Here is a 20,706-nt window from a genome sequence, read left to right on the forward strand (position 1 = left end):
TTCAGAAAAAGCAAATCTCCTTATGGATAAGAGTTATTGCTTCCCTAGTGTTTCCTATGGAGGAGAACATGGGCAATGGCAGAAAGGGACTGGAGCATACTGCAAGCAGGGGAAGTGAAATTTCTCAGAGCAGTTAAGGGAAAAACAAGAATGGACAGAATAAGGAACGTACATAGTAGATAGGACCTTAAACAAGAAAGTATGAGAGAAGAAATAGGAAAATACAGATTAAGATGGTATGGGCATGTTAAGAGGATGTGTGGACAGAGATTCCCCAAAATTATGGAAGAGCCAGAGATGGATGGGAGAAGACGTAGAGGGCGTCCACGAATACGATGGAAAACGGGAGCGAGAATATCTGTGAAAAGGAGAGGTGTGACCTGGCAGCAAGCGGAGGAAGAAAAGTGGTGGGAGGACTGAGCGAAATGGAGAGAACTCGTCAGCACCCAGACCTGGCAGTAGCTGGAGCGGGATCCGGATGTAGATATACAGAATATATTATTGATGACTAAATTCTCTGTTGTATGTATCTGTTGTGTTTAGTAAACATATGGAAAAACGCTACGAACTTATGCGCCAACCCAATACACCAGCTTCTTGTAATGAATTTTTGCAATTAAAACTTTATGAGATTTGTAGTTACCGTCTTTTATAAAACATAATGGAATTCGATGATTGTTGCATCCAATCTTCACATTGAAAAAAGGAGATGTGTACCATGTTGTTATTGTTGTTGTTGTTGTTATCTTCAGTCCGAAGACTGGTTTGATGCAGCTCTTTATGTTACTCTATCTGAAACGTCCCCTTAGAACAATTATACAAGACTGTGCTTAAACTGACATACAATATTTTTAGCGCAACGCAATCTGACTTTCAGAAATTCCTACAAAAGAATGGCCCTGACTAACATTAACCTATGCGTTTCACAAATCGCTTACCTCACAAAAATCTTGGTTACTCGAACTACTGCAATACAGCGAGCGCCACTACTGCCAGCTAAATAAAAGATTCAAACTACGGAAGGCACTAACTACTGATAGGCATAGTTAGCAAAATGAAAGATTTTAATAGAGAACAAGCAATGTATTTACCTTAATAGTCATAATATATATAGCAGTTCATGACAAATTACAAAACTCCATCATCTCTCTCCCCACATCCACCACTGCTGGCGGCTCACCTCCAACTGCACAACGCTACGCGCTGTTCACATCCAGCCGCCGCTGCCCAACACTACAATGGCAGACAACAATGCAAGCTAGCCACAAACTGCACACAGCACAGCCAGTGATTCTCACACAGTGCGCTACGTGGCATTACCAATAAGAAAACCTAAACAGCCTACTTACATAGCCCCCATGCTCCCCACAAAAAATTTTACAAATTGTTTTGGGCAGTGGCCAATAATGATTTGATAAAATTTTTCATAATTACAATAACAAAGAACTCAAATGCACACACTTATTGATACAATGTTGGTCAAAAGCTAAAATTTTGTTACAGTCCATAAAGACAGTCCTGATCATTCATCATAATAGTAATTACAGTTTTTTTTTTTAAATCGAAATCGTCGCCGCCGCATGGTGATGAGTTTACCAATCGATTTTCATCGACTATTTAGCCATTCCTGGCAGATTCCTTTTTAACAGACATGCATGTCAAGCTTCGTACCTCCCTTTTTTTTGCACCTAATGGCATTCTTTTGTTAGACGTCTACCTCTCAGCTGGGCGCCCAAAACGCATTACGCCAAGATCACTTACCTTTCTTGCTGAAATATTTACGACGGCAGTTTCCGCTACAGTGACAGTCTCATATAAAAATATTTCACAGGTCAAGAATTTGGGCTACAAATCTGTAGAAACAAAATGCTATAAATATAACAGCGTCCAAAAAATTTTCGCCAGCATTGTGATACATTCACGCATATACACACATTTCATAACTCTTAAAGTACGATTCTTGGTTTCCAACAACCTTTTTCACAAGTCAGAGTCCCTAACTACTACTCATTATTCCTTACCTTATTACACGTATACATATTCGTCGACACGTCAATCTTGCGACGACACTTCAATATTTCATCATAATAAATACATAGCATAATGAAATTCCTCATATAGCATCAGCTTATTGATCATAAACATACCTCAACAGCATAATACACATCGTCATCGTAAAAATAACATCATAAAACCTCAGTCAACTCTCAAAATCGTCGTAGCTTCCTCCAATAGTGTCAAAACCTAAAAAAATTCTCTGCTCATGTCAAAAGTGTCATCTGCCTCAAACGCACTTTAAAAATCATGATCCCATACCAAATACATCATTCAAAGCTCTCGTAGTATCACAATGGTTCCAAAAAATATGAACAGTTTACAAAGTACAGACAAAATACAGTTTCATAAGTGTGAAGTTATCCAACTGTGTAATTGCATAAACATCTGTCACTGACGTAGTAAAAAGAATGTTTGTTTCTCTGTCAAATAATCAGATAGCTGTGTAATTTATGCGTTAGAGAAATATGGTACCGATGTGTAAAGTTGTATAAGCAAATACCATATTAGCTAGGGCTCCTTGTGCTTGCCAAACACATGGTACACTAAGTAGGCGTGTACCCCCATGAGGATTAATGTAATTATACCCTCAGGTGTTACAGATTACAGCAATGGAATGAAATGTATCACGGAAAACTTTCTTTGTAACATTGTACTTCAAATATCTTTAAAAAATAAATGTTTTAAGTACAATATTAATCACTCAAATACGTGTACTGTAGCGCTAAACTGTGCGTCTTGTTGTAAGATAATCTCTGTGGAAGTGTCGTAGTTATCGTCCTCCGAAAGCTAAGTTCTGCAGAAGTCAATGTACTTACCTCATCATAAACGAAAGTGAAAATCTTTGCGTATAGATATCGTAGTTATTACGTACCTGACCGTGATCAAGAAAGTACTATAATGTAACGTATTGTTGTGCTACAGAAAAGGCTGTCTCATAGTAGCTATACCACAAAAGTTACTACTAAAACATGTTTTACTTTCCAGAATAAAACAGAAAACTGTGCAGATATAAAACAGATACAGCGCAAAAGCAATAATATAAACTGTGTCACTCATTAGTAGCGACGTGATATAATCGTGTAGCTGTCAAATAAACTAACCACTGTGTCATCTGATATCTCTCAGAAAGTACTTTAAATCCAGAATGTATTTTCAAGTAAACCAAAATGTTGCATTAAAATCTCATTAGCAGTACCAGTATATGTTCTAAGCATGTAAGCCTTATAGTCGTTACGTAATCGTGCAACTAACAAGCAAGAATGTACAAATAACAACATTGTGTCGTCTGTTCACTATAACAATGCATTCATAATTTCTGTTGAAATAAGTTCTCTTGGTTCTTGACTGGATATTTAACTTCAAACATTGTTGCATATTAACAGATTCTAAGTCTGACAAAGCCCACTAGTAGCGTCAATTGAAAAGTTTTATGGCAAAGACAAAGTTAAAAAACAGATTATCTTTCAATAAACGGTTTTACATTTGAAATGTGGTGTAAACCTTTACTCTTCCTAGTGCACAGAGTTTCAACTTCAACGCAATTATCATGTGGTATACATCGGTAAAGAATGCTAAAATTTTTCTCAAGGCTAGCGTCTTATGTTATTTTTCTCGGAGCCAGCGGGCACACGCGGCTGCCTGCTGTGCGAGTCATTGTCTGTCTCTTTGTTGGCGCGGCCGTTATTAGGTTTAGGAGACCTAACTTCTACAAATTCACTCTGACGAGAAGGCCCTGCTCTGTTTGAATCCCGCCAGTTCTGATGCAGTTCAGGTCTGTCGTTACGAATTTATCGTCTGTCATCATGTCGGTAGATTTCATAATTTCTTTCTTGTTGGTCATGTGGTGGAGAATTTCTTCCTGAATCGTAACTGCGCGCTGAACTGTTGCGTCTGAAGTTATTCTGTCTCCCTTGATAATAATTATTTTGGTTCCCAAATTGTCTGTTTCTCTGATTGTCTCTGTGATAGTCACTACCGCGGAGAGGTGATCTTTCCCTGAAATTATTACTACTCTGCCAACGGTTGTCATACGAGTGGTGTCTGTTTTGGTCACGATATGTGTTGTGAGAATAGCCTTGTTGTGTCCAGTTATTATTTCTTTCATCGCGGAATTGTGACAGATGTGACCTGTAATTGTTGTGCTCCTGTTTCCGCGTTCCCCAATTGTCAGTGTCAATTTCCAGTTCTTGTAACAGTCCTTGAAAAGCCTCAATGTCTTCTTTGCAACGTCCTGCTAAAAGAATATGCCGTAAATGTTCAGGTAATTTGATTAAGCAAATGCGGATGAGTTCTGAGGGGCTGTATGGGTTTGACAGGTACTGATTCTTGTGCAACATGTCTTCAAAATATTTCACAAGACTGGAAAATTCAGATTGTTCGAAATGTTTCATCATTATGATGCCATGTTTTACTCGGTCTTGTGTGGCTTGAGACCAATATGCTGAGAGGAAGGCATGGTAAAACTCTCCTTCACTGTGGCAATCGTGAATGACCGATCGCATTCTTACAGCTGGTTCATTCTCTAAGTAGCCACACATAAATTCTAATCTGTGCTCTAATGACCAGTTGGGAGGAAAACAATGACAGAATTGATGGAGCCACGCTTGTGGATGAATGTCGTTGCCAGAATTCTTAAATGTTTTGAATTTACGTGCAGTAATGAACAGCTTATAGTCAAAATCATCATGTCGGCGAGTCGCATATCGGTCATTGTTACGTCGTTTCGGCGGTTCCATTTCAAAATTCGGTGTACCTTGCCAATTTCTTTCATAATTTCCGAAATGTGCTGTGTTATTATTTTGTGGCTGTTACGTATTTATATGTCCCTCTTCCTGTATTGGGGCGCGAGTGTCCTCTGAAATATGTAATTCTTGTATTACCTGTGTCAGCTGATCTTGTTCAAAACGGTTCAAATGGCTCTGAGCACTATGGGACTCAACTGCTGAGGTCATTAGTCCCCTAGAACTTAGAACTAGTTAAACCTAACTAACCTAAGGACATCACAAACATCCATGCCCGAGGCAGGATTCGAACCTGCGACCGTAGCGGTCTTGCGGTTCCAGACTACAGCGCCTTTAACCGCACTGCCACTTCGGCCGTCGCTGATCTTGTACTTCCCGGATTTCTCTTTGGTGTTGCGTATTAATTTGATTCTGATTTTGTTTGAATTTCCTAATTTGTTCATACTCTTCTGTGTCAGTGAAGGCTACAGGTCCTGTGTCATTCAGATCATCATCTACCTTTGTAGATAAGTTAGTGACCTGATCCGAAAGTTCAACTACTTTCTCTGATAATGTACTAATTTCCTCCATGTGTCTTTCTACTGTGTCCTTTAAGTTTTCCTGAGATTTTGCAAGTTGCGTAACCGAATCGGTAGATGCAACTGAGTCAATTTTAGCTTGCAAGGTCTCATGATTTTCATGAACAATAATTTGCAGTTCTTTTATGGCTGCTTCGTGATTCTGTAATGCATTTTCATGCCGCGAAAAAATAGGTTGAAAATGCTCACAAATTTGAGTTTTTACGTCATTACAGACTTTTTGACATTTCGATTCAATGTTATGTAACTCAGTAGTTAAATCTTCACGCGTTTGTTCAAGAGTTTGTTCCAATGAGTCTAACTTTTGAAGCTGTTGCTGTGTTTGTCTCTGATTTTGTTCCAGTGTGTCTAACTTTTGAAGATTTTGTTCCATTGTGTCTAACTTTTGAAGCTTTTGTCCCATTTGTTGCATTAATTGTAATAACAATGCACTGGTGTCTGAAACATGTTCCTCAGTGCTTTTCGGCAGTGAATTTGCACCGGCAACATTCACATTTTGACAAGCGGAAAATGTGTCCTGACTCATTTGAGAAAACGGTGAGAACCCAAAACCTGAGTCTGCAGTATTTGCAATATTTTGTTCTGTCATTCCCGACTCCCGAGGCGAGCTGTTGCCGACCGATCGTTCGATAATGGTTCCCTGTTCACTACCTGTTCCACTGTCTACACCATTATTTGACGCCCGCTCCATTTCCCTACGCACAGTTACCAAATTACTACTTTGAATGTCTGTTAATTCATTACACAGCGGTGCTGGTAAGCTACACTCGTCGTCACTATTATTTCTCAGTTTACTTTGGTGCCTAGTGTTACGTTTCTAACACGCCATTATTGTCACAATATTTCACACGATAACACAGAAAAGCACAATTTGAAGAGCAAAAATAAGAGAACACATTAACATAGCACTGAAAATAATATCTAGTTAATTGCAGCTGCGAAATACTTGGTGCAAATCTACATGCATGCCACAACTGTTTTACTGTACAACAATGAAAGACTGCAACTACAAAAGAGATTCTCTCTACAATTACGCGCTAGCAATAAACAATAGCTACACTAATTACACAAACTACAAGAAAAAAATCAGAAGATTCCAGTGAGGTATCCTCGGCTAAGGGTCGACATATGAAACGTCCCCTTTGAACAATTATACGGGAGACTGTGCTTAAACTGACATACAATATTTTTAGCGCAACGCAATCTGACTTTCAGAAATTCCTACAAAAGAATGGCCCTGACTAACATTAACCTATGCGTTTCACAAATCGCTTACCTCACAAAAATCTTGGTTACTCGAACTATTGCAATACAGCGAGCGCCACTACTGCCAGCTAAATAAAAGATTCAAACTACGGAAGGCACTAACTACTGATAGGCATAGTTAGCAAGATGAAAGATTTTAATAGAGAACAAACAATGTATTTACCTTAATAGTCATAATATATATAGCAGTTCATGACAAATTACAAAACTCCGCCATCTCTCTCCCCACATCCACCACTGCTGGCGGCTCACCTCCAACTGCGCAACGCTACGCGCTGTTCACATCCAGCCGCCGCTGCCCAACACTACAATGACAGACAACAATGCAAACTAGCCACAGACTGCACACAGCACAGCCAGTGATTCTCACACAGAGCGCTACGTGGCGTTACCAATAAGAAAACCTAAACAGCCTACTTACATATCTTTCGCTATCCTTCTTCACCTCCGAATAACTACTGTAACTTTACGAATCTGCTTACTGTATTCATCTCTTTGTCTCCATCTACGACTTTTACCACGCACACTTCCCTCCAATACCAAATTTGTGATCTCCTGATGTCTCAGAATATGTCCTATCAACCGATCCCTTTTTTTGGTCAAGTTTTCCCACAAGTTCCTTCTCTCCTCTGTTCTACTCACTACCTCCTCATTAGTTACGTGATCGAGCCATGTAACGTTCAGCATTCTTCTGTAGCACCTTGTTTCGAAAGCTTCTATTCACTTTTTATCTAAACTGTTTATCGTTCATATTTCACTGCCATACATGGCTACACTCAAGACAAATACCTTCAGAAAATTTATTCAGCTGATCTTTCCCTCTAATATTTTCACCTTTTCAGCTCTGTGTTGAACAGCCTGCGATGAATTTTCTTTTTGAATTAAAATGCGCTCCGAACATGGCTCGTCTAGTTCTTCTCCTCAAAATCATGTGATTTCTACAGTTGCGGAATCGGAACGTTACCCCAGATTTAAAAGACTGTTTAAATAGTGAAGGAGAATGGAGTTAAAATAGCAAACAGCTGGTTTATGAAGAGAGAAAGTCATCTTATCACCAGATTCAGTTGGGATTGAAGAACCAAGAGTGTAATTGATTATATTCTAGCAGATAGGGAATGGGGAGAGAAAGTAACAAATGTGAAGGTAATTCCATATGTGAGTGCAGATGGAGACCATAGATTACTGGTGGGACAATGGAAAATGAATCAGTGTGTGAAAAATAGAAAACAGAAGAAAGTGGTGAGGATACGGGATTGGTAACTCAAGGAGAGGTAAAGTGCTGAGAAGTATAAAGAATTAATCATACTCTCAACAACCTCTGGTTCTTTCAACTTATCCGGGTCCCATCTCATTAATTTCCTACCTTTTTCCAATTTCTCCACTTTTAATTTACAGTTCATAACCAAGAAATTGTGGTCAGAGCCACAACTGCCCCTGGAAATGTCTTACTACACTCCTGGAAATTGAAATAAGAACACCGTGAATTCATTGTCCCAGGAAGGGGAAACTTTATTGACACATTTCTGGGGTCAGATACATCACATGATCACACTGACAGAACCACAGGCACATAGACACAGGCAACAGAGCATGCACAATGTCGGCACTAGTACAGTGTATATCCACCTTTCGCAGCAATGCAGGCTGCTATTCTCCCATGGAGACGATCGTAGAGATGCTGGATGTAGTCCTGTGGAACGGCCTGCCATGCCATTTCCACCTGGCGCCTCAGTTGGACCAGCGTTCGTGCTGGACGTGCAGACCGCGTGAGACGACGCTTCATCCAGTCCCAAACATGCTCAATGGGGGACAGATCCGGAGATCTTGCTGGCCAGGGTAGTTGAATTACACCTTCTAGAGCACGTTGGGTGGCACGGGATACATGCGGACGTGCATTGTCCTGTTGGAACAGCAAGTTCCCTTGCCGGTCTAGGAATGGTAGAACGATGGGTTCGATGCCGGTTTGGATGTACCGTGCACCATTCAGTGTCCCCTCGACGATCACCAGTGGTGTACGGCCAGTGTAGGAGATCGCTCCCCACACCATGATGCCGGGTGTTGGCCCTGTGTGCCTCGGTCGTATGCAGTCCTGATTGTGGCGCTCACCTGCACGGCGCCAAACACGCATACGACCATCATTGGCACCAAGGCAGAAGCGACTCTCATCGCTGAAGACGACACGTCTCCATTCGTCCCTCCATTCACGCCTGTCGCGACACCACTGGAGGCAGGCTGCACGATGTTGGGGCGTGAGCGGAAGACGGCCTAACGGTGTGCGGGACCGTAGCCCAGCTTCATGGAGACGGTTGCGAATGGTCCTCGCCGATACCCCAGGAGCAACAGTGTCCCTAATTTGCTGGGAAGTGGCGGTGCGGTCCCCTACGGCACTGCGTAGGATCCTACGGTCTTGGCGTGCATCCGTGCGTCGCTGCGGTCCGGTCCCAGGTCGACGGGCACGTGCACCTTCCGCCGGCCACTGGCGACAACATCGATGTACTGTGGAGACCTCACGCCCCACGTGTTGAGCAATTCGGCGGTACGTCCACCCGGCCTCCCGCATGCCCACTATACGCCCTCGCTCAAAGTCCGTCAACTGCACATACGGTTCACGTCCACGCTGTCGCGGCATGCTACCAGTGTTAAAGACTGCGATGGAGCTCCGTATGCCACGGTAAACTGGCTGACACTGACGGCGGCGGTGCACAAATGCTGCGCAGCTAGCGCCATTCGATGGCCAACACCGCGGTTCCTGGTGTGTCCGCTGTGCCGTGCGTGTGATCATTGCTTGTACAGCCCTCTCGCAGTGTCCGGAGCAAGTATGGTGGGTCTGACACACCGGTGTCAATGTGTTCTTTTTTCCATTTCCAGGAGTGTATTTCAACTCTGGTTCCTAAATCTCTGTCTGAATCCTTCCAGTGTGTCTGTAACATAACGTACACGATATTTAATAAGAAATTATACAAATTTTGAGTATAGTACTAGGCGGGAAGAGATATTTTCTTGAGATTGCTTCCGGTCTTTTTGATCTACATTCATCATAACGTCTCTGTAGCACTTTAAATTTGCAAGCTAAATGCTCAGTCCCGAAAACATATTATTAATATCTTGATATAAACAGGCTATTTCCGAATCTCCTTTTCTTGCTTATCTGTAACGAAGTGAGTTTATATTTTATTTTTGCTTGTGTTTGATGGTTTCTGGAAGTGGTCTGAGCCGTCGGTGCGTATGCGATCGTTGAGGTGGTGTGCTGAGATACTAGTATGTCTAAAGTTATATATTGCGGAAAAAACTGTGCCAGTGTAGCTGCCACAAATGTGCTCATAGTCGGAAATCTGCTACTGTATCCACATGTACGTGAATTTCTGCAGAGATCATGCTGAAAGAAATAATTATCACTGGAAACATTGCAACAGGAACTGTACAAACTGAGCTGTATTCTACGACTACGACTAAAGTGAGATTCACTCCGTAAATGTGAGCTAGAGACCATGGCATAGTTGATGTACCAGTTAATGTTGCAGGTGGAGGTTTGATTGCTGTACCCATTCTCCGATTTCCAGCTTTTTCAGGGGTATAGTCCGCGATGGTCTAGGGCCACACTCACTTTTATGAGTACAGCTGTGGAAGTTCTTGAGTAAATACGTGGAGAATAAAATAATAATTCGAAATCATTATTGTATAGCCCAAAGTGCATTTCGGCTGTTTGTATCTTTGTCTTCAAGTGGCGTCTGTACGTTTTAAATGACGGGTGGTATACAGTTGTAAGGTCAATTTAGTTTATAGTGGCATATTGGAGTCAATTTGCTTTACGACGCAAATCACAATGAATCGTAGCGTAAACTAACGCCTGCGTATAGTGAAAATCATTTACACTTCGACAGTAACCAAAATTATAGTGAAGCCTCCCGAAAGCAAGGTACTTGCTTTTGAAACAAATCTTGGAAGATTTCAAACACAGTGTCACTGTTGCAGTCGACATATGTTACATCACTAACGATATAAAGTGCTAGCCTTCTAAATAACAGTGAAACATACACAAAATACAGGGTGGCAATTATTGAGCTGTATGAAATAAAATCACTATAACATCTGAAAGGTTTGCGGTAGGCCGCGGGCCATGGTAGGAACTAGTATGGTTTGGCTTAGTGACGAAGCCCACTTTCATTTGGACAGGTTCGTCAGTAAGCAAAATTGGCGCATGAGGGGACCGAGAATCCTCATTTCGCGATCGAGATGTCTCTTCGCCCTCAACGGGTGACCGTGTGGTGAGCAATGTCCAGTCACGGAATAATAACCGGGGCGATATTCCTTGATGGCACGATGACCACCGACCGATAGGTGAAGATTTTGGAAGATGATTTCATCCCCATTATCTAATGTGACACTTCTTTCGACAAGATGTGGTTCATGCAAGACAGAGCTCAACCAGCTCGACGTAGGAGAGTGTTTGATGTCTTAGAGGAGCACTTTGGGGACTGTATTCTGGCTCTCGGACAGCCAGAGGACACTGGATTGGGCATCGATTGGGGGCCATATTCTCCGAATTTGAACACATGCGACTCCTTTTTGTGGGGCTATTTTAAAGACAACCCCAAAACCATCGCTGAGCTGAAAACAGCCATTCAGGAGGTCATAGACAGCATCGATGTTCCAACACTTCAGGGGGTGATGCAGAATTTCGCTGTTCGTCTGCGCCACATCATCGCCAATGATGGCAGGCATATCGAACGTGTCTTAAGCTAAATCCGAATATCTGTAGTGACGTTTACATGCAGAATAAAGTATGTGCACGCCGTAGTTTATTTTTTCAAATATTTCAATAATTGTCACTCTGTAAATTTAAGTAAGTAGGATTTTTATGATATAAGGACAAGAGTTTGTGTGAGCTCGAAAGGGTCACCATCACAAGCGAAATTCTTGTTCTAGAAAATGGAACCTACCAATATATTTTTCACTGATTTTTGTCATAGATGTTAACATGTGTAACCTGTTAGACAATTAGCTTGAAGCATATGATATAGTATAATTAAGCAAGGCACTTACAATTGTTTCATCTTTTGTTATTTTCTATTGTAAAAAAATATTCAAATGTGTGTGAATTCCTATGGACCAAAACTGCTGAGGTCATCGGTCCCTAGACTTACACACTTATTAAACTAACTTGTGCTAAGAACAACACAGACGCACTCATGCCTGAGGGACGATTCGAGCCTTCGGCGGGAGGGCCACGTAATCCATGACATGGCGCCTCTAACCGCGTGGCTTTTCTATTGTAGTGTCTGTGACGTCAATGGCGCATCTCCTGAGAATGTACGGGATGATTCAACAATATTCATCCGACTTCCTACGAATAAAGATAAAAGAGGTGGATTTTTAACGTAGGCACAGGACTACAAAACTGTTATTTTGCAAAGACTCACCACATTTTACATGGGTAAATCTTTTACAATGTATGCACCTATGAACTTGGACAACTTCTTACAGTTGCATTTAGGACCAAAGTTTTCTCGAATATTAAACGTGCCGTCTACAAGACGCACGACAAACGTCCAACCGATAGTCAAGTTCGTTCCACTGTTAGCGAGAACGTCTTTAGTCGCTGCATTCACCAGTTTTGCTACGCGGTATCCAACAAGTTTACGTAACTGCTGGATCAGGAGACATGAGGACGGAATCTTTCACAAAGTTCAACAAATTAATTTTATGTACTGTGAGATCAGTTGGCTTTGCAGGCCAATGGTGTAATGAAAGATCTGTAAGGCTCTTACCCTGTAGGAGATGCAGAGCCGGACTCTGGACTAAACTCACTCCGTCCGACTGCAGCTGAATTTCACTTGCTAAAATTCTACGTTTGCTCCCTTTGCTCCCCAAGGTTCGTAAACATACGTACTTTTGCATGGTTAAGCCACTATTAGAGACAAAACTGTGATAATAAAATAGGTACACCACTAGCCCTAGCTCTTCGTAAGTATTAAGAATGACCGAACTGGAATTTCAGTTTAATAATTAATTCAATGGGAAATAATAATTTCATTTAAATTAAATGGAACAATTGATGAACGTAATTGATATGCCATGGGCTTGAAATATTACTCATTCCTTTTCAGCTGAACGTACTGGTCTCATAAATTTACCTGGTTACAGTCCTTCTCAGGTAACATATAAGAGGAGCATGAAATCACAATTTTTAAAATGGGAAAGACTCTTAAGCAATTATAAATGAGCAAAGAGGACACAGGAAGTTAACTTCCACGAAACAGGTTGACTCATTGAAAGAACAGATTAAAATTGAGAGGGGGGGGGGAGGATATTCGGGGGGGGGGGGGGGGGAGGATATTCGGTTAAGATTCTCGCCTGGTGCCTGAACAGTAAAGCATTAATACAAAAAGCGCTTCATGCTGTAACTTGGGTGAGGGAGTAGAGGATAAAGTGGGGAAACATTCACTCATACACTCACACAGTAGAACATATAAAGACACAACTTATCATAACTAAATGCATGCACGAACCCACAGAGAGTTCTAACCCGTTTAGAATAGTTTTCAAAAGTAATATCAAAGCGTAATAAATCGCGACCGACAACTGAGAACCGACCTCTTCACGTGGCCACGTGGCAGCTCATCAAACACATTTCAACGAACTGAAACGTTTCCAAGAAAACAGAAACACCAATAATAGCGGAAAGTTGATTAAAATCAGGAGAAGATTAAATGATCGTGAGCCACGCGTGAGAGAATTAACCTTACAAAAATGAATGCTGAGAAGGGTTTTACGGTACAGTGACTCTCGACTGAGCAAGGAAGCTCTCACAAATTCACATAAAACACTCAAATCTGAAAGTTCAAACGAGCTACGTGCACTATTGAAATTTGAACCTTATCAAGAAACACGATTACAAACTACGAGTAGCACACACGGCTCTGCCTCGTCGCCTAACGTTCAAACCCGAGTATGGACCAGACACAGAAGTCATACAGAAAGGGCGGAAAATCCGAAAAATAAAAGTGCACATACATTCAATCACAACATATTCACGAGATATTTTTATTACCGTTTCACCTTAAACGCCCCTACTGGTGATTATTCCATCCCACTGTTCCGAAGGAACAAGAGAAATTTCACTAATAAACTCCGAAAGAAACATATTCCACTTCAAAATACAAAAAAATATGGCGCTACAGGAACTTAAATATTTTCAACGATTTCTTTAGCAACTAAAAAGCACGCATAACACCATAACCTAATTCAGCAAAAGGCTTACTTAATACTATGATCGTACTCACCGGAGACCACACTAAGATTGCTGTTCTCAACAAAGCCCCCAGCTACCCCAGATTATTCGGACAGAACTGACCAGAGGCGCGTTTCCACCACTAACCAAACAATAAGTAAACCCTGTACGTAAACGTTAGAACTCTCTGTTAGGTAAGAGGGACTCTCGGTTGGCCATCCTGTACGCAAAGCAGAGGACAGCAACTTCTCTTCTCCTCCGAGTAGACGACACTCCGCGCGGCTGCTACTACCCAACAAATCCCGAAATATACATAAAAATACATATTTGTTCATATTCGTACACGCATACAGTAAAATAACGAAAGTAAATTATAGGCTGATGTTCGGATTCAGTTTTGAACATAAAATGTAGAGCATAATCAGTTGGATTGCTGATGCAAACAGACACGTTGCTTGTATTAATGTCATGAAGGCATAAAATTTGTTTGATACATACTTCTAAGTCCTCATAATGTAGTTGAAGAACTAAATCGCAAACCTGCGGTGTGCAAAAGAAGGTGACGCAAGGTCCCAGGAGGCAATAGCCTTATGGAACGACTGTACTGAGACGTTTCAAAACGAAGAATGCAAAAGACGTCTTGTTACTGTCATCTTCCTTCATTGTATTATCATTCCCCACACTCCACGTGTATGTGTGTGTGTGTGTGTGTGTGTGTGTGTGTGTGTGTGTGTGTGTGTGTACCCGTTGTGTGTACCCGCGTGTGTTTGTATGTTTGTGGGAAAGTGGGGGAGTGGGTATCAGCAATAACATCAACCCGATCTTCATCCAAAATGTTTAGACATACAGAAAGACGAAAACAATAATTTAAAAAGTGAAATATTACCAATAATTTTAAAATTTGTGATAGGAAGAATTTAATGAAGGTTCTTATATAAAACAAACTTATCTCCGTCGTTTTTTTAACAATTGAAACAGGAGGAAACTAAAAGTTAAAAAGAAAAGGTACATTTAAAAGACATTGCAGAAACAGTGATCTTAGAAAAAGAGCATTGCAGTTCCACTAAAAGTTGAAGGATCTGCACTGAGAAAATGTTTTTGGATGATAAAAGGTGTTTAGCAGAATGTACGTCTGTCTTATCAAATGGTTCAAATGGCTCTGAGCACTATGGGACTCAACTGCTGTGGTCATAAGTCCCCAAGACCTTAGAACTACTTAAACCTAACTAACCTAAGGACATCACACACATCCATGCCCGAGGCAGGATTCGAAACTGCGACCGTAGCGGTCGTGCGGTTCCAGACTGAAGTGCCTTTAACCGCGCGGCCACTCCGGCCGGCTGTGTCTTATCTTTCTCTACAGTACAACATATTCAAAGCCAATCAAAATCGAAGTGTATCACTTTGACAGGTTTACTTATTATTGTTGTATGGGAATGTCTTTTCTGCGAGATTACTTCAATGTTTTCAATGGCCATACGGCATTGTGCCATACATAGGGGCTTTATAAATCACGTATTTCCAGAACGAGATTTTCACTCTGCAGCGGAATGTGCGCTGATATGAAACTTCCTGACAGATTAAAACTGTGTGCCGGACCGAGACTCGAACTCGGGAATTTTGCCTTTCGCGGTCAACCACTCTACCAATTGAGCTACCCAAGCACGACTCACGCCCCCTCCTCACAGCTTTACTCCTGCCAGTACCTCGTCTGCTACCTTCCAGATTTCACAGAAGCTCTCCTGCGAACATTTGCAGGAGACGGGCGTGAGTCGTGCTTGGGTAGCTCAGTTGACAGAGCGCTTACCCGCGAAAGGCAAAGTTGCCGAGTTGTAGTCTCGGTTTGGCACACAGTTTTAATCTGTCAGGAAGTTTCATGTATCCAATGATCTGAAGGTGGCAATATAACTTTGCTCAAATTACTAATCAAGATATTTATCAGCTGCAATCTGGACAGTAAAGTTTCTATTTTGGAAGCTTTTTTTACGTAGATTTAGAGATCTCTCTCTTTGTGGCCACGTCGATAACGGACTACTGCTAGTGGAATGGTACACGTGGTGTAACTGTGCTGTGTGGTGTGCCGGCAGAACGGGCTGGTGTCCGGGCTGCCCAACGTGAGCCGCTTCCTGGCCGCGCTGGTCTTCTCCTGGATGGCCGACCGGATGCTCGCCTCCGGCTCCTTCTCCCTCACCGCCGTGCGCAAGATCTCCACCACCCTCGGTAAGTCGCCTATCTCGCTGCTCAGCAGGTACCGTACCAGCGAGTCATACAGCCTACTTGTCACCCATCTTGTCCGTCTTTCATACAGCTGCAGTAGGGATATCGGGGCAAGCTGACTAGGTTACCGTTTAACCTTCTTTTCAAATGAAACTGTATGGTTCCAGAGACTTTTCCAGACATCAAACATCGATGATGTATATATTCAGACTGAAGTGAAGACTGGGAATTTGGATTCAGGAGGGAGGCAAACTAGCATAGTCTGTACAGTCAGGGTGGCGTAGTGGCTGGCGCATGTGCTTAGTGAGAAGGAGACCCAGGTTCAAATCCCGCCCTTGGTTCAAATATTTATTCTTCGCTTCAGTCTACATAACCTTTCTTTAAAAATAAATTATTTTTTGGAAATAGTTTGATCTTCTTTGCACATATTAAAAAATGCCTCTTGTTCTATTGCACTTACTTACACTAATTTTTGTTTCAATATATTCGGAATTCTTTTGCCAATTCTTAAATCAAATGCAGAAATGTCAGCTTGCCCCAATACTTGACTGCATGACAATATGAAAACGCTGATAAAAGTTGAATACATTCTTATTCTTGGAAATTGTACAACAGTATATTAATTAATGAAACATTCATATAGAGCGAAAAAAGCAGTAGAAGCCTACCTCGGGGAATATCAATTTGAATTCGGAAGAACTGCAGGAACACGAATCCTAAGGAAATGCAGTCCGAAAACAAAGGAAGTAGGTTACAGTATACTTGTTCGCTCACTGCTTGAATACTGCTCACTGGTGTGGGATCCGTACCAGATAGGGTTGATAGAAGAGATAGGGAAGATCCAATGGAGAGCTGCGCGCTTTGTTGCAGGAGCATTTACTAATCGCGAAAGCGTTACGGAAATGATAGATAAACTCCAGTGGAAGACTCTGCAAGAGAGACGCTCAGTAGCTCGGTACGGGCTTTTGTTGAAGTTTCGAGAACATACCTTCACCGAGGAGTCAAGCGGTATATTGCTCCCTCCTACATATATCTCGCGAAGAGGCCATGAGGATAAAATCAGATTAGAGCCCACACAGAGGCATACCGACAATCTTTCTTTCCACGAACAATATGAGACTGGAATAGAAGGGAGAACCGATAGAGGTACTCAAGGTACCCTCCGCCGCACACCGTCAGGTGGATTGCGGAGTATGGATGTAGATGTAGATGTAGAGAGGCAATACTGACCCTCCGAGTTAGAACATAGGTTAAGGAAAGGGAAACACGCTTATAGCATTTCTAGATTTAGAGGAAGCTTTTGATCACGTCGATTCGAATACGCTCTTGAACGTTAAGAAGGTAGGTGGGACGAAAACAGGCAACGAAAGTTTATGAGTGCTATTCGGAGAGTAAGGTCCTGTCGCTCGAGAGATGGAAACCATAGTGACAATCAAAAAATGTCTTATTTTCAGTAGTTAGCTGCACCTTCAAGCTACTTCTCTACACAGTCGCCGTTCCGACTGAGACATTTCCAGTACCCTTACCATTGAAAGCAATCGCCTGTGTTTTCGACCAATTCTCTTCGCTGATATGCAGCTTGTTGTCTGTGCCCAAATGTTGTCTTCATAGCCAGCGGTTTATGTCAACAGAGATGGAAATCAGAGGGAGGCAGGAGCGTCATCATTGCCCCGGCCGAGCGCTGACGACAATTGTCATGAAGTAGGAAATGCATGACAGTTACGTTGTGTGGGCAGTATGAACTCAGGTGATATCTCTCACAGGCACTCATACTCGTCGAGAGACATAATTTTCTAGATATCATTACGTGCTCACTGTGTACTCAGAACTAAAAAATGCGACGGACATGCTGGAGACATTGTCCAACACATCTATGAAAAGCTTTATTTTCAGTGTCGCTTCGATTTCGCGGTCGATAGGACCTTGTTTTAACATCTCGTACAAAAACCAGAGTGCAGTTATAAGAGTCGAAGGACGGGAAAGGCAAGCAGTGTTTAAAAAGGGGAGAGAGGCAGAATACGCCGAATGTTATTGAATCTGCAAAACTGAGCAAGAAATTTATAAAGGGAATTAAAGTTCATGGAGAAGAAATAAGTACATTAAGATTTTGGTGAAGACATTGTAATTCTGTCAGAGGAGGAAATGGACTTCCTACAGCAGTTGAACGGAATGGATAGTGTGTTGAAAATAAGTTATAAGATGAACATCAAGGAAAGTAAAATGAAGATAGTGGAATGTTGTCGAATTAAATCAGGCTGTTTTGAGAGAGTTAGATTAGAAAGTGGTACATTAGGAATTGTTAATGAGTTCTGCTATTTGTGCAGCTAACTAACTGATGATGGCTGAAGTAGAGATGTTATAAAATGCAAACTGACTATAGCAAGAAAAGCAATTCTGAAAAAGACCTAGTACAAATTTGTGAGTTAGAAAGTATATAAGTATGGTATATGTCTGGAGTGTGTCTTGTACAGAGACCATAAGCATTTCACACAAGAAGAGAGTAGACAGTTTTGAAATGTTTCGCTACAGAAGAATGTTGGAAGATTGGATAGGTGGATCGAATATCTATTGAAAATGAGTTGAATTGAATTACGAGAAATGAAATGTATTACACAGCTTGACGAAAAGAGAGGATCGGTTGATAAGACATAGCTTAAGGCATTAAGAAGCCAAAAATCTTTTAGTGGAGGGAAATACGTGGCGATGGGGGAGGGGGAATTTTAGGGGGAGACCAAGGGAAGAATACAGTAAGCAGGTTCCATTGGATTTAGGTTGAGGTAGTTATTCAGAGATGAGCAGTCTTGCACATGCTAGAGTAGCATGGAGAGCTGCAACAAACCAGTCTCAGAACTGACCACACCAGCAACATTTATTTCTTATGGAAAAGGATTTTTGTGCTGAAAATTAATAGAATTCTAGACCAGTGACTTTCATCAACAAATTCGAATAAAAATTATTCTCCTTCAAAGTTTGAGTTATCCTCATGTCACCATGAGTAGTGTTTGCAACATTCTATGCAATCTTCCGGTCGAAAGTCAACGTAAGTCAGATAGACACTACATTTCACTTTCCTTGAGAGCTTTACTTTGTTGTTTTGAGAATCATTGTTTCACTTTGTTTGGTTCTTTGTCAAACGTGACTGATCTTATAATACAGCTAATAAAAAAAACTTGCCCTTTGTTATTTTTGAGTTTTCTGCTTTTTTCACACATGAGCTTTCTTTATGCAATGATTTAAAATCGAAAATACCTTGGAAACGTTTGGCTTAATGTGAACAGCCTTCGTGGAAAGTTCTGCAATTTCATTTTACTCTGTCTAATGTTCATCATGAGATACATAAATTTACAAGCTCTCTACTTACTACTTTTCTTTAATTTTAATCATTTCTATTGAAACGCTGTCTTCTGCAGGCTCCTTTCCTTCCTTCATACCTCCAATGGCTTTATAAGTATATGCTACTAGCATTGGTACTCGGTTACCTCTTTAATTACTTGTACATATAAAGAAATGTTCGAATCTTTTTTGTCATACTCCTCATGACAGAGCATTTGCAATTCTTGTTATCAGTTGTATTCTCTAGAAGCATGGAATTATATTTGTTTAAACGATGCTTTTCGGTTTCTCGGCCATTGTCAAGAGGTAAATTACTTATCACAATAGGAGGCATTTTGTGACAAGAACTAACCATTTGACAGTGGTCGAGGGGCCGGAAAAGTTCCTAGAAATGCCTTCGTTACTGGTCGTGTTACTTAATCAAATTTGTATATGTTTATGCAACATTTGCTAACTTAACTCGTGAAATATGATGGCTATACCAAGTAAGTTTCTGTCTTTCATTCTCTAGTTGTTTCCGCTTGTTTGTTTTATCAAATTTTCATCATATCGCCTCATATCCTCTCGGAGATATTTCCGGATATTTTTATTTGGTTTAGCGTAGTCTATCATCTTCCTATTAGTATTTACTTGAAACTATTATCTTAACTTTAACAGTTGCCTTGTCGAAGTCGTTCGTGGTAATATGATAAATGTCACGGCTCTTAATACGTCATAACTTTCTTTCTGGCTTCGTGTTTATTTTAACTCTGTATATTTGTGAGCTATGATCACGAAAAAGCGTTAAAGCGATTTTTGTCCGTCATATCCCATATTTCACAGTCAGCCGTATTTATAGTCCCATTCACTTATTATCAGGTCTCCTTCTACTCTTTTTCTTCTTAATTAAGATGTTAAGAATAAACATGACGTTTCGATTGCCCAACATGAAGCGACAGATTCGTAAACTGGGAAAAGAAGATACAATACGGATTAATGGAGTATATCTTAATCGAATCCGAATTCCTGATGACATTCTAGTATTTGACTCTAACGCAGAAAAACTCCTTCAACGAATGGAAAAATTCCATTGAGCAAGTTTGAAAACACGACAGAAACTCAATGATGGCAACCCCAAGTGTGCGAAACATAAGGACGAAAGTAACTTTCGGGTGATCTGTCACTCCAAAGTAACGTAGCTCTATGGAAATTGGGTCATACATTGAAAGAGCTGTTACAGCATAGTGCAGAAGGTAAATGAAAGAAATGCGCAATGAGACGAACAGAAATGATACTTTTATTC

The 20,706-nt window shown here is 41.1% G+C and overlaps 1 protein-coding gene across 1 annotated transcript in view; it reads left to right on the plus strand.

Moving 5' to 3' along the window:
• Positions 1 to 20,706, plus strand: part of LOC124775195 (sialin-like) — a 526,531-nt gene that overhangs the window by 452,272 nt on the left and 53,553 nt on the right. The window contains exon 9 of the mRNA XM_047250034.1: positions 15,962 to 16,094. Within this exon, the coding sequence (XP_047105990.1) occupies positions 15,962 to 16,094 (133 nt within the window). The remainder of the gene's footprint in view (positions 1 to 15,961; positions 16,095 to 20,706) is intronic.

This window comes from Schistocerca piceifrons, chromosome 2 (genome assembly GCF_021461385.2).
Source record: "Schistocerca piceifrons isolate TAMUIC-IGC-003096 chromosome 2, iqSchPice1.1, whole genome shotgun sequence".
NCBI lineage: Eukaryota > Metazoa > Arthropoda > Insecta > Orthoptera > Acrididae > Schistocerca > Schistocerca piceifrons.